The sequence below is a fragment of the Dermacentor albipictus genome, chromosome 4 (genome assembly GCF_038994185.2).
Source record: "Dermacentor albipictus isolate Rhodes 1998 colony chromosome 4, USDA_Dalb.pri_finalv2, whole genome shotgun sequence".
Taxonomy (NCBI): Eukaryota; Metazoa; Arthropoda; class Arachnida; order Ixodida; family Ixodidae; genus Dermacentor; species Dermacentor albipictus.
The window spans coordinates 112,603,609-112,618,903 of NC_091824.1; the positions used below are offsets into that span (position 1 = coordinate 112,603,609).

At 45.1% G+C, this 15,295-nt stretch overlaps 1 protein-coding gene and 1 long non-coding RNA gene across 2 annotated transcripts in view; one reads left to right on the forward strand and one right to left on the reverse strand.

Moving 5' to 3' along the window:
• LOC139059268 (uncharacterized) overlaps nt 1-15,295 on the reverse strand; it is a 380,230-nt gene that overhangs the window by 37,332 nt on the left and 327,603 nt on the right. The window lies entirely within an intron of this gene.
• LOC139059455 (uncharacterized) overlaps nt 4,122-15,295 on the forward strand; it is a 32,963-nt gene continuing 21,789 nt past the window's right edge. Inside the window, exons 1-3 of the mRNA XM_070537884.1 lie at nt 4,122-4,145; nt 11,537-11,545; nt 12,498-12,641. Of these exons, the coding sequence (XP_070393985.1) occupies nt 4,122-4,145; nt 11,537-11,545; nt 12,498-12,641 (177 nt within the window). The remainder of the gene's footprint in view (nt 4,146-11,536; nt 11,546-12,497; nt 12,642-15,295) is intronic.

Consider the following 15,295-nt stretch of genomic DNA (forward strand, 5'->3'; position numbering starts at 1 on the left):
ACTAAGCGAGCTCCCAGCTCACTGACATTCATCATCATCATCATGATCATTGTCAACAACAACAACAACATCAGCAACAGCAGCAGCCTATCTTATGTACACCGCAGGACGAAGGCCACTCCCTGCGATCTCCATTTACCCCTGTCCTGTGCCAACCGATTCCAACTAGCGCCCGCGAATTTCCTCATTTCATCGCCCCACTTAGTTTTCTGCCGTCCTCGACTGCGCTTCTCTTATGTTCACTGACATTGATACAGAAAAAAAAGAACACAGGAAGCCACGACCACGTTAGAGCCACACTAACCGTGGCACTAACAACAGCCGGCAAATGCGAAAACGTAAAGAACTGACAAAACCAAAAATGAAAGGCGGAAACAGTGATGCTTATCACCATTCCACTGAGATTGGCCATTGAGTTTCATATTTGGTACATTTTAGTCGGTTTACCCACAATTGGAAAACATATTGAAATGTTTAAAAAAGTTTGTTTTTGCATCGCCATAATGCAAAACAAACCAATCACAAGGTTCTTCTCCATTAAGCGTAACTTTGGTTGAAACGATTTACGTTTACTAAGATTCTACTGCAGTTATTTTCGCGGGTACATTACAATATATGCACTAACTAAAACATGGTTTCACAAGACACGCCCAATTGTAACGAAATTTGCAGCTAGCACAATCTGCATAACTTTTAATGCCAATAATTTTTTTGCCTCATTCTTGGCACTCTGCGTCGGGAGGTAGTTAGGATACTGTCTCGCCTCGCTTTAAGAAAAAGAAAATACGTGATCGATGGTGGAATTGAACCTCTGCCGTGGTACGCAGGTGCCCGGTGCTCTAACCTGTGGGCCACGATCACTCTTTTCCCTTTTATTGCCGGTTTTGACATTGTACACAAACAATACAAAAAAAATGAAACGTGTCAGCTAAGATCTTGCTGACACGACGTATTAAATTTTTTTTCTATCACAATCACACGCGCACTTCTCTCGTTTCATCGGTGGCTGGCTCTCTGAAACACTCATCCCGTAGGCCACGTGCCACTTTTTCGTCGTCTTTCCTCGTGACAGCTCGCGCTTTGAGGCGCCGTGTTAGTCTGAACTATCTCCGGGACCGGCACACATTACCCAGCGATTAGCAGTTTACGCTACGTAGAAATTGTGCGACGTTCTGCCAACGTCATGACTGCTCAAGTCAATCATGTTTTAACATTTATTCCCAAGAGTACGAATGTCGTGGTCGTTTCAACATCCGCCTCACGGCATAGCCATAGATACGTACGGTTGCACAACACGTAGTTGTTCATGACGTCACAATCTGTGTTCATTTCGCTTGCACGCGTCCGCTACCCACGTAGAAGCCAACAATCGCCAAGTCGTAAGCGCTCACGTGTGTGTGGCGTCACACGCTCGTCTTAAACGCGGTCTCCATCTTGCTGCTGTCGGCACACACGTACGCTTGCCACCCACACACATCACTACTCAATTAGCACGAACAGGTCAGTTTACCTGGTAGCGCTTTGCGGAACCTCCAACAAGGCCGGACAGCCAGCTACCTGCACCTACCTGTCGCAGGCGATATTTAAATATTCCTGAAAACTGAACAATGCACACCCGTATATTAAGAACACTGTGTGATGCATTTACTAAGTATTGAAACCCACTTTTTGGAAACGTCACAGGAGAATGTTTCCTGTAGTGGCCATGGCGACTGCAAACAGTTATGTTAGGTAGTCACAACGGTGATGGGCCTCATCAAGACTGTGCAGTCGCAAAATGAGGGTGCTCGTTATAATTATGTAGTCGCTACAGGAATGGGACCCAACACCTAATATAACTTAAGCTAACCACCTACGATCTAAAATGTGCAAACAGTAATAAAATAAAACATAAAAAATAAGCACATGCGAGTAGAACAGCAATAATTAAAAAGAAACGAACAGCAATATTTCAAAAGAAAATGCGCTATTAACGTGCACGCGGCTCGAACCGGTACCTCACAATCGCAACCTCAGTGTTTTCCTAAGTCGCCACGAATCAGGAACGATAAGAGGCGCTATTACACAGTTTCTGTATTTGCTGCTGTTGCCCCCTCCCTATAGCGTTGCGATTACAATCAGGAGCTTCATCACTACAGTGACTTGGTAAATGTTAATGGCGTCAGACATATTCTCTCCCTAATGAAGTATTAACAGCATCATAATTATCATCATCAGCTTATTTTAATGGCCACTGCAGGACAAAGGTCTTAGCCAGGTCTCTCGAACTGCTCCTGTTTTGGGCTTGCTCAAAATGGCGTGCTCTATGGGCATCTAGGGAATACACGGGGAAGGCGGGAGATGGAAATTTCCCCACCTATATATACTGTGGCGAGGAAAGCATATGTCGCCTTGAAGAAGACAAGTGCGCTTGCCGAAACTTTGGCTCTTGCTTCCACCTTATTCTCGTTTTGCTCATCGTCTAATGGACACCTGTGAGAGGACACGAAATGGTCCGGTTTTATGTAGGAATTGCACTGGAACATGCCCATTCTATAATAGTCACCGTGAACGGGCATGCGCACATAGTTAGCGGCTATATCAAAGAAAAAGTAAATCCGTGAATTCGTTGAACACAATTCATTCCATTACCAGATCGGTGTGCTCTAAAGACGCCTGTCAGCCAATATTGTACGTTCATGTTATATGTAGCAAGTTAATATATTATTTATTATAGTTATGTGCATACTTAATCATCATAAGCGGGTAGTATCAGTCACTCCGCGGGTAATTTCACATAACCTCCGCATATATACAGGGTGTTCCGGCTATCATGCACCAAGATTTAAAAATACGCTAATGCCACGCAGCTGGACAGAGCCAAGGTAATGTCGTTAGCCGTAGCTTGGAGATATGGAGATTATGTTTCGCAGTGCGCATAATTACATATTTAGTCCTAGTACATTAATCAGCTTCTCAAATAATATAATTAGATGAAAAGTGTCAATGAGAAAATTGTAGAGCAACACGAAAAACTTCCGATACAGCTTTCTGTTGCTCAATACGTGCTGCATAACAGTGTCCTTCCGAGTGTGAAAAAAGCCTGCTAATACACGCAAAGTGCTTCGAGCGGCCAGTCGCGCGGCAATCTTGCAAGGCATGCAAGGCATGCAGCCTTGCAAGGCACGCCGGCAACTGCTGCGGCCGAGCCCCTCCTCGCAGAAATGTTCGCGACTGTTCAGAAACGCAGCACGAGACGGGTGAACAAGAGGACGCCCACAGCGATGAGCAACAGGAAACAAACCCGCAGCCCGGGAAAAGACACAGCCGCTCAAGTATCACATCAAACTGTTGTTGGATGCGATACAGCGTGCGATAATCGTCGCCGCAGTACAGGGATTCCTCATTTCCTGCCTCTGAAACTCGTCACGCATCTTTGAGCTACTTTGGTGTTCACATCCAGGCAGGCCACTTCCGTTGGTTGGTCACTGATCTCTTGTTTAGGGGGCAAAAAATAGTAAAGATCAGTGGTTCGTTTGCCTACATACATATGGCACATGCCCACTATGGCGGACTGGACAAGAATTGAATTAGTTAGGAAAATAATTCGTCAAAGCTAATGAGCCCTATAATGTAAAATTTACTTTTAGGCGGCGAATTAGTGTAAACCCATATTATGTTCTTCCTCCTTTTCATTAGATGCAGTCATGATCGTAGACCTCATCTTCTTCAGCGGGTTCTGTCTAGGAGCGTCACAATGAAAGAGCTGGTTTGGCCTCGATCATCAAGTCAATTCTAAGAGCCAAAAGAAATGAATATATTTTGAAATTTGAAAGAGAATGAGAAATAGCACTAAACTGGAAGCTGTCGGAGCGATATTAAAAGAAAACTGGCTCTAAGGTTAAATGAGAAAAAAATTCTGTTTTAAAAACGCAAGGAAAAATTATGGTATCAGCAAGTCACAAAGAAGAACCAATTTCTTTCGCGACGCGAGAGTAATTTAGGTGTATGAAAGCTCTGGGTATAGAAATACAACACAAAATGAACATTCTAGCTGTAATAAAGTCATAGAAGTGGTATATTGACAGTGAGGGCGCCTTTAGAGCAGAAAGAGAAGATGAAGAAGGATTACGAAGTTCGTGATGGCCGCCGCTATAGCTCATGAGGTAAGTTGTGATACCTTCTAGCTGGAGTCGAAACTTCACGTCCGTTGCGGAAGCGTTGCACTAGTATATACAAGCGCAAACATGCATCATCGCGATGGATGATGTTATTGGCACCGCTAGCTTAGAGCGTGCGCCTCTGAGAGCGTATGCACGTATATTTGCACGTATATTTTGCCCATACAACCATCAATATTTTAAGGCACCTTTACAATTGGAAACGTGAATCTCTCGTAACAAGAAGCCGATGGTCATGATTGCGTCTGAACTGAGGGGCTAAAAGAAAAAAAAATTCCCACCGAACACATCTGGCGATAAATGTCGAGGTTAATGCGATTATTGACTAAACGCCCCAACAAACCATACTGCCGCCGAAGCTACGCGTTATGCACGAGGTGTGTATGCAGTAGGGCTCCTCTCTCGCACTCTCTCTCCCTCTCTCTCTGGATACGTTGCGCAGTCTAGCATCGTCGCCGCGATGTCGGCGCGTGCGCGGGTATGAATTGTCGAAATATATTTGATGTAGGCAGGATTGCGCGCTGCATGGATAAACTTGACTGTTTGTTGTTTATTTTTGTTTTTCGTATGATTCCTTTGTAATTGAAAAGTTTCACGCCCAATGCTATACGCTGGCGCCGAAGAGGCCTCAAAGTTGATCCAACGGATGGTTCCGCACGCAGTTCCCTTAGCACAATACCCCAGTGCTCATTGGGCCATGGTCTACTACTGACCCAGGTTCAAGATGTTAGGCACGGCAGACAAACAGACGGGCAGACATTCGTACCGGAAACTAGGTGAAGTCGTAGAATGGCTGTCGTGTACTGCGAAATGCTGCGGACAGGTGATATCCTGGGTGCACTCTCACTTGAGTATAGTTGCTCTGGCTTATATCGACATTACAAAATCGAGGGCAGGGCGGTCATCGCATTATGGTTCTTAAGGGTCACATACGTGTTTGCCTTTCTTGTTACGATCACTAAGGCAGGATTACAGCGATGGACTTCAGTGCTCATGGCAAGAAGCGTTGTCCGAGCTATACGTCAACGTAACACATAAACAGCCAGCTCCTGATTTCTGCGAGCTCTCCGCGAAATTGGGTAGCAAGTTCCCGCATCGTCAATGACGGCAATAACTGTTGTTGAAAAATTAATAGAAGCTCCTGCAAAAATAATTAAGGCGAACTGCGTCATAGCCACTGCCATCCTCAAAATTCCTTCTAAGTCGATGTGCCTTGCAAGTTCAATGGCTAAAATTCGTATATTCAATTATGTGCCGTAAATTAATAAATAAGCTAATTAGTGAATTATGTTATTCATTCAATTAGGCATGCTTATTTTTCGTAGAAGTAATGGCCATCTCATCAGGTAATTCAGCTTAAGGGTTAGATCTGTGCTCTCTGCCAGAGGCAATCTTTAAAAATTTGGTGCAGCTGAAAAAAGAACAGTCTATTACAGGGCTGGCTATCACTACATTGTGGCCACAATAAATGTGTTTCGCCTGTCATATAAGAAGGGCAACACTATCTCGTTGTGCTATAGGAAAGCGAGCTTTGCCTCAAGTCACCGAAGCATTTCCCTTTCATTCGTGGAAGCGCACGCGGCTTCTACCGATGGAGGAACTTTTCGAAACCTCTCTGACCTCCCTCGCTCCAGAGAGCGCCAACGGCAAGAAACTGAAAAATGAGCTAAGAAATGTTGACGTTTTCGAATCTCTTCAAGGAGGTACCAGAACGCGGCTTATCGTGAATTACTCAGAAGTAAGGCTACGCTTTCTAAGGCCTTCAGATGCGCGTTTAATGTCTTCGAACTGGCTTAAGGCTGACCACAACTTTTGGTGCACGGAATAAAAAATGGTTCGTGCGAACTGACAGGAATACACACTAAGCGAAATCAAGAATGGGACGGAAACCCATCTGGTCGGGAATATACATGACAGCAGTTAAAAGCGTACACCGACCACGAAAGTTTATAAAAGGGAAAGCGGACACCGACTACAAAAGTTTATACTATTTGTGTTATTATCATTGTGTGTTCCGCCCTTCGACAACTTTGGCCATTGGAGGCACATCGATCGTTTCACAGCGTCACAGGCGCCCGTGTAGAAAGTGGAAAAGGGAGGTGTGCAGCGGAACTTTTTCGGTCCTCTCCCTTCAGAAGGGAAGGAGCGGGGAGTACGCTTGAACTGGGGTGCACTATTTCTAGCAGACAGCCCATGCTATTATACAAATATTCTTCAGTCGGCTGATGAGCTGTCTGCGTTCTAAATAGGCGGCTGATATTGAGTCTTGCTTTTTTTTTTACGTGCTTGATGAGTAACGTAGATGATGATAATGGTTTATTGGGAAACGGGGCGTTGACAAATGGTCACCTAGCCTGATTGAGTTAATCGTGTTTGCTATACTTGCTTTTTATTCAAGCATTTTTGTGTAGCTACATCTCCTTAATCTTTTTTCTATTCCTCAAAACTGATCTATCTATTAATTTTGACACGTTGACTTCGAAAACGTTAGCAACGTTTACTGATGTCTTGTCCCCTTTGATGTTGACGCTTGAAGTAACTGTAGGCAATGTAATAATATTTTTAGGCAAAGGTTTGTATTTGTCCTTCACGAGATGTGTGCGGGAGGAATGAGCCGAAACGCAATAAGCCAGTGCTTCAGTTTTGATCTTCCCACTCGAAACTTGTGAAGCGTGCGGTAATGCAACCTCGTTTACGTAATTCATTGAGGAAGTCATGTGACCACAAAGTTGAAACACGTTTGTGGGGTCAGGTTAAGCGTCTGGTCAATTCTGGTTGCCGCTTGCGACTATTGACCCCGGTAGCGGAGGGTTTCAGTAAAAAGTACAGGGCCGAAGAGTACGCATTTGGGCTGGTGGGTTCATGATTACGAGCAGTAAAACAGCGCTAAACAACAGGACGAGGAGAGGGACAGAGACACAGGGCCTTTCAAATGTACAGCACAGATCCGATTCGAATGTGTGCAATAGCAGTGCTGGATTAAAGAAGGTAGTGGTCGTACTTTACACACATGTACCTCGCATAATTTGAAAAGGAGAGTGGGAAGGTACGGAGTCGGCGTACTTCTTTTTTGTCATCCTGGACGATTGCAGGGGATCTGCAAGAAACTAAATTCGGACAAGGCAGAGACGACCGCCTATACCACAAGGCACCGCATGGAATTTGAGAATTGCACGTAGAATGTTGTCTACCTAATACCTTCTTCGTGCGAATGTGCATATTTCGGACAAACAGGCTGTTGTAATAATCGGAGGTTTAAAGAGCATCATTATAACGCCACAAAGGTTATGTCAGGTCATCTAGGCGTGCACTGCGGGGAGTGCGGCTGCCACCCCGGTCTTTCAGACAAAAGAAATTTCTATATTGCATGGGGCTCAATGCACAATAACAAGAGAAAGTTTTGAGGCCTATGAAAATGAAAAATAAAATTAAATAAAGGTGTGAGAGCATGCCATCAGTGGCGTTATCAGAAAATGGAAGCGCTTTCTCGAGGTGTCGATATAGCCATGTAAAACTGCAGTGCCATAGAAAAGCGCAAGCAAATTTGCAATTTTCACACGTATCGGTTCCTTGGTGTGTGCCTCTCGACGTTGACTTCCTTGGTTTTGTTTTCGATCACCCGGTTACGTATATATATCGTGCGCATGGGAAAATAAAGATTTGCAGTTGAAATTAGCGCTGAGCGTGCGCGAAGCTATCTTCTTTGCACTTGCCCTGCCGCACGGCGCTCTGTTATCATGAATCCCAACAAACTAGCCCGCCAACGTGCTGCAGCCAATTTCACTTCTCTATCTACATTTTACCGCTACCTGTGCCTGTAACGAGTCTGGTCGGAACCAATCAATCTTCTGATTTTTTTTTCACAAATACCCTAGAAGTCGCTTGCTTATCTCGATTGCTGACCGTTTAATGCTTCCGTCTGCTTTAAATCCAAGCGCTTCTGGAAGGTGTCCGTTATCTAGGGTTCTCACAGGGTCAATACCTGCGCATTCTATTGGAATGTCCTGAGTTTTCTCCGGAGTGTTGCGGCAGCAGACACATGCCTCCTCTTGCTGCGAAAAATTGCTCCGGTGCGTTTGTGTCCTTAAGCGAACAGCGCGTGCCTCAAACAGCAAAGCACTTCCTTTCGTGCTATCGTACAGGTTGTCCGTTCTAACATTTTTGTTCTCATCCTTGTAGATCTCCATGGTCTATCTTGTCTCCATTCTTTGCATCCAATTCACTGTCTGTTCCTCTGGCTTTCTTTTTGCTGACTGCTACCAACACTTTCAATTACATTGTACTTGGTCGCCAACACACTCGACCTTTTGCTCTATTCTGTGCCCGCGCTTTTTAGGCACCGATACTTGTGCACCTTAGCCGCTCATTTATTTTCATCCATTTCTTTCTTCGAAACTAATTTCGCTCTGTGCTTTTCTTACTTCAAAAGAGGCTCAAGCCATGTCACTCCTTTACTGCCTCATTCGTTGTTTTGCCATGGACTCCCAAAGCCAACCGGCCTATTGATCATTCATCAAGTTCCAACCCTGACAAAATATCCCGTTTTAATCACAGAATGGTATTTGAGATCGTTAGCGCTGGCATCATTACTCCTTTTCAGACTCAACGCGCCACCTCATATTTATTTAACCTCAAAGTGCTCTGCCTTTCATTATTGTTGCATTCCGCTTCCCCATTATTTTAAGATAATATTGGCTGGCGCTTTAGCGTACTCACACTGTCCTTCGTTTATGTGTACGCCCAAATAATTATATTGCTTGACTATGAGTATGACTTTGCTGTTGAAGTGACACCATGTAAGTACTCGTCTCTTCAATAAATATCATAACTCCCGATTTCTCTATGCTAAAATTAAGGTCCAGTTTCATCACTGCCTTGCAACATGCGTAGGGTGTTAAACACAAAAACATTTAAAGGTTGCCTGTGGCAGACTGCACAATTCTTGTTCATGAGCTGGTCTACTCGAAGGGGCGGACATCTCTTGCCCAAAAACATGAAATGCATAGTCGTATAATCAACAAAGAATACTAATTCGGTTTTTATCTAATTACCTTATGGCCCATATTGCAGTTTACAAATTCTAGCCGTGGAGTTCGGAAGGCGGATCTACTTGGAACGAATTCTCAGGATGACACCACTTTCGTGATATTAATTCCTGACCTGCATTGGCATGCAGAGATGCATTGGCGTTCCAGTTAGTTTCGTAAAAAAAACGGCGTTTTACGTACTGAATCACAATCTGAGTTGAAACGACGCTTTCTTTTTTGCCGAAGTTATCCGTAATAACAGCTTTGATGTACCGCAACGCATAGTCTCCTTCGAAGACGTTACCGTCTTCATCCTTTATAACTATTTGTGAATTTTTAGTTGGAGCTCCAAGTGCTCTTACATGGTTGCAGAATCTTGCTGGCGTGCCTTTGTTTCTTTTGCGAATATCATGCACCCAGCGTTCACTTGCACATTTAATTTTTTCTTGAGCAAGCTCACTCGCCACCCTTTTCATTTCTCGGTATTTGTTCCATCTAAGGAGCACCTCTTCTTCGTGCAATCTCAACTTTCTGGCGTCTCGAAGATTCCTAGACACTTGCATGCGCTCTTCTATAGCATGCTTTATTTCTATAGCTTGGTTATTGTTCCACTACTTGCATGGTTTCCTCTTTCCAATACATTTTTTCCGCCGTGTCTCTCTGATCTCCTGCAGCATAGCGTCTACGATTTCCTTATAGACTGTTGTAGGAAGCGCCTACATTTCATTCTCTGTTTATTGCGACCTCTGTATTTGCTTTTCATTCAATTTTAAGCAGTCAGCCTGCTATTGGTTCATGCTTTGCGCTAGTATGTCTCTCGTCATCTATCGTCATTTGGTCTATAGTTGTTCACACACAGCTTTTGAGACTAAGGTCCGTTTCCGTATGGCCACGTTACTTGTCCATGACACTTATTCTACCTGCTAACTACTATAACGTTCTGTGCATCGAACAGATCGAGCACTAGAGAAGCGTTGTAATTAGTATATCCGTTTAAATCCTCTATTGCGCACTCACATCTACTAATACCAACTGAGCTGATTTACTGAGCTCATTAATACAGCTTCTAAAGCAATCAATCAATTGTTTATTTTTGTCTTCACTATCATTACTTGTTCGTACGTAAGCTACTGCAAGCCATTTGTTTTTCTCATGTGCCCTTAATCCATAAATGTTCCTTAGCGGTCTCGTTTACCCTTTGCCACTTCATACCTCGACTAATTAGCGTACCTACGCCTGCGCCTTTCCTTGACCTGGTCGTTCTGTTGCACCCCTCCCGTATAATGTTTCCAACAGGTGGGTGCTCCAAATATCGTATATGGGTGTTGACTAAAGCGTAGACTCCAGTAGCTTCGCCATTCAGCTGCGTTTGAATTTCCAGCCAATCTTCCTGCTTGCGACAACCCAACATGTTTACGTAACAAATTTTACCGTCTCTATACTTATCGTTCGTGCGTGTTTTTTTTTTTAACTCCTTGTGGTCTAATTCTGGACCCTGCTGGTGCGTCGCTACATTCAGTTGTTGATCTACTTCCCTGATTGCGTGGGGTCCACCAAGAAATGCTACTGCCCTTGCCGAGAATGGACGTCCAACCGGTGTTGCTACATCATCGCTAAAATGTGTTACATCACGCACAAAGGCGCCTGACGGGAAGTTGCACCAAACAGTGACATGTAAGCGTTGAGGACAGCTCTGCCGCAACCATGCTATCCATATGACGAGGCTAAAAATTGTGCGTAGATGCTGCGGGAAAGAACAAAGGTTCTGGATACTATTGCTGCATCACGCTTTCGGTAGACGTTACCGAATTTTCTAGGGACGACTGGTACTCTCAACCAAAAAACGCGATGCTGTCGCGATAGAGAGATGTCGGCATTCCTGGCAAGTTATGTTCATAATGTGCCTGTGTGGAGCTACTTTCAATAAAATCGGCTGCATTAGAACATACATCACAAATAAGTAATAATTCGGTGTATCCTCATCAAACAGCGCGCTATCAGACACATGTCGGGGAATATCTCCTTATTTTCAAACATCTCATGGTGCTGAAGGCAGTGCGCATATGTTTACGCGCATGAGAGCTCAAAATGTAATATTTATTTATTCGTTTTTACTTACTGAAGCTCTGTTGGGGTTATTGCAATAATGGGAATGACATCACGCATCAATTGCATGCAAAAAAGACTGCTTAGCGACAGCGAAAGAACATATTTACCGGGGGAATGGGGGTTAATTATTCATTTGCCGCCCCCCCCCCTCCCGCCCCGCTTTTGAAAGCGAGCACTTTCCGGAGCACGCTCGAAATTCCAGCAGAACTGCAGCTCAAGTTACATTTTCTTTCTTGACAGAGGGACCACGTAAGTAATACTTTTTTTTTTACTACGTGTTGCCTGCTTAAGCATCGGGTATTGTCTTTTGTGCCTATCCTTACGTGCTGTAGCACATGACGCCTGGGATTCACTATACACGGTCACTTTGCGGAGAACGCCTGACGCTGCGGAGTACTCGCCCTAACAAATGGCAGCTTGCTCGACTTGAATCATGCCGAGTCTTTTGGTACCGATATATTTGGTACCGATATAGCCAGCTGATTGCATTTGAAAACGCAATCAGCTGGCTAACCTGCGGGCGAAGAGGAGGTGCGGATAAATATTAAAATCAGCCGCACCCGACGACTGGTGCGCCTTACGACATAAAATCGATGGATTATCAAATACAGGAACTGATTAATCCCCGTCCAGAGTTAGTTTACATCACGTTGCAGCCTCAGTGTCTTAGCACCATAAAAAATCTAATCAAACCTCTTACGGGTATAACTGTCGAATTTCTTCGTCTTCGTCCTTCTTTTGCTCCCTGTTTATGTACGCGCTGTAAGTGATGTTTGAAACAATGGAATAGCAGCTAGCCCGTACCCAAACTCTGCTACAGCGCTCGCCTTCGTCGTTCTTTTAGTTCCCTGTCTATGTACGTGCTGTAAGTGATGTTTGAAACAATGGAATACCAACTAGCCCGTACCCAAACTCTGCCGCCCATTCGACCAAATTTTAGCGCACCCTGCCATCAACCTGCACCTCTGCAACTTGCACCACGATCTGTATGCTAGGTGGATAGCCATAGTTTCACATCCCGTAAACGCTAGCGCCAGGTTTCCCTCTAGTAACCTCTGTAAGAAACCGCATGCTAAAACCGTACTGATCCAATATGGCGTAGGTGTGGCACAGCTTGAGCGAAAGGCCGACGCCGATCTTTATGGCGGCGCTTGAATTGATGTAATGTACATTGAAACACGAAATGCAAACCACTTTTCAGACTTACGGCGCGAATGAGCCAGGACAGGACATACATGCTAATAGCTGGAGCCGATTCATTGTCGCCTTTCTTGTCGGCATAACCTTTGGAGGCCTGTTGCGCTTCCTGGATGTTTCGCTGGCGTACTCCTCTGCCCACGAGCCGGTGAGTAAAGAGATTACGCGCTCCTAGTTTACGATGGCTCGAGAAGACTGAGTCATGGAACGAAAAATAAATGTGTCCTCCGTGGCATTTGCCAAAAATGCTTAATATTCTTGTTCAAAGCGTTATCGACGTACCCACATGCTGTTCTCGACTAGGAGATATTTTCCGACTCTACTGATGAACATTTGTAATTGCATTCCTTTTTAAATCACGATGGAGACAAATAGCAATCTATCTTTTCTAAGCTACTTACGTCTTACCTATCATAATCTAACATCCTAGTCATTTCTTTTATCTCATGAAATTACCTATGCCTATGTCAATCCTGTCACTACCCTTGCCTGCGTTTTATTTTCACCTAAACGTTTCTTACTTACCTCGGCCACAGGCGAGTCAGAGCTCCCATCAGCTTTGAGCCTCTGAGAGGAACTTAAGGTGTTTTAACTTCGCGTTGAAATTTGCGCGACTGTACAGTAACGAAAGTACACTCGTGCCTGTGTTCCTGGTGAAGCTGAAGAAAAGCATGGCATGTGCCTCTCCACACGAGACATCGGCGCCGGCTTGTTCTGGCCCCGGCCGAGCTTCGCGGCTGCCGGTCTGTTCCGGTGGCCGACAGAACAACGTCCATTCTCAGTGTCGGGCACCTCCCCAGGCTTTCAATAACTGTTGGTGTAGTACTGAAATCAGTGCGGCTCGACGAGCCTTGGGTGTGTGATGGCGTCACGCCTCCGTAGGGCTTACGTGCTGACGAAGCCTGCAGGACGATAGCTTCTTCGAAGACTTTACTTGCTTTATTTGTTTTTGTACTCTCATTAACGTGCTAGATCTTCACCCAGTTTCCACTTGCCGCTGTACAAACTGTTTCTTTGTTCATCGAGCCTGCGTGTGTGAGTGAGATTCGGGCCCACATCATAACGACCCCAAATGTTGGCGAGCCTGCCACGATTCGGCTCTGTTGCATCATGCCAAGGCTCAGACGTGCAGAAAGGAACAAGCGAGATTGAATGGAGGACTTTCTGGAACTGAAGTAAAGCTCTAGGTAGACGCTTAGATCGCGAGAGACCCGGGTGGTTGCGTCCAGGTCCGCGAAGAGCCGAAAGCAAAAGCAGAACAAGACTACCTGAAATTGGAAGCGGAAGAGGAAGTGCTATTGCTCGAGACCACCCACCAGAAAGAGGCTGCAGACGTACAAAGCACATATACTGGTACAATGGTGGAACATACAGCTACGCAGCCATTTCCCCAAATATTCACCCCAGATATGCTAACCCCGCCTTTAACAAGGCAAGGGATGATCTAAACGCCCACCTGCAACGTTTTGAGTGAGCGGCGACCAGTAAAGAGTGACCCCAATCAAAATGGGCAGTGTCCCTCACCCTGTGCCTGACGGGAGAGGCCTTACTGTCATAATGAGGCTCAATTCTAATGCAACTCTGACTATGAACAGGGAGGAAACCCATAGGGGTTTCTCATAAAGGAAGCCTTGCAGTTGAAAGAAAAAAATCGTCCTGGCCCGGGATATGAACCTGGGACCCAAGGCCTTTCTCGAGTGCTCACTGTAGCATCTGAGCTAACCAGGAGGATAGCAGATCGCACAGCGCGGGCGAATGAAACGATAACTCGAGGTGCTGGGACTTTGAATATGGGAAATAAGTTCTTCCAAAGCGCGCAAGGATAGAGGAAAGTGCATGAAAGAGGAAAAAGTGACATCCACGCTAAGTGTAGCTCGAAGCCACAAATGAAGCCCACACTTGTTTCTCAGAAAGGAAGCCTCACATTTGAAGAAACATTTCAGCCTGGTCCGAGATTTCTGTAGTTCATCCTGCTCCCGGACAAGGACGAATTTTACAGCGGAGCTGTCATACGCTAGGTTCTGGCGATTTGTGTGCGCAGGCAAAAAAGATGGCGGCCACCCAAGAGCTAAAAGAGCTAAAGCATAAAGCAAAAGCGTATAACTGGGTATGCCCCAGCTTCGTTTAATCCCGAGAATCGTCAAAACGTGTTGTGATACAAACATATAATAAAAAACGTAAAACCGCAATAGACACTGTTTAGTATGGATTGCGGTTTGACGACACGGCCTCTATATGCAAACCACGTAACCTTATCTCCGTGCCCTTCCACCCGTGCAATGGGTAGGCCGCGTGCGGTGAGGACTGCGGGTGAACAGCGCGCTTACGAAGGACATGGTCGTGAACAGAAGCGGGAATGTGCACGGCGACGGCGGGCGGCACTTAACGCGGACGAAGATCATGTTTCAAACGCAAAATGCATGCACCTTTCGTTGGATCACCCCTGCCGACTCCACTCCCATTGTAATTGTGGATGATTTCAACATAGACGTGTCTCGGCTAGGAGGAAAGTGGTTCGTGGCATTTTTTTTGGAAGGGGTCGGCATTCAATATTGCACAAGCAAGAGTGGTTACGACGGGTCGTCGGTATTGTACAGACCTCATATTGGCCAAGAACCTTTCCAGTGTCGCCGCAGAGCCACTGGCCGTATATCATAGCGATCATAAAGCGAAAGTCACCTTGGTTGCCAAATAATAAAACGTAAAAAGTAATCAAAAGAAGGCTAGAAATTAAAAAGTAATTGAGTACGCAATTTAATAAAACAACAAAACAATTGTTAAAGAACGATATGCATTCTTGTA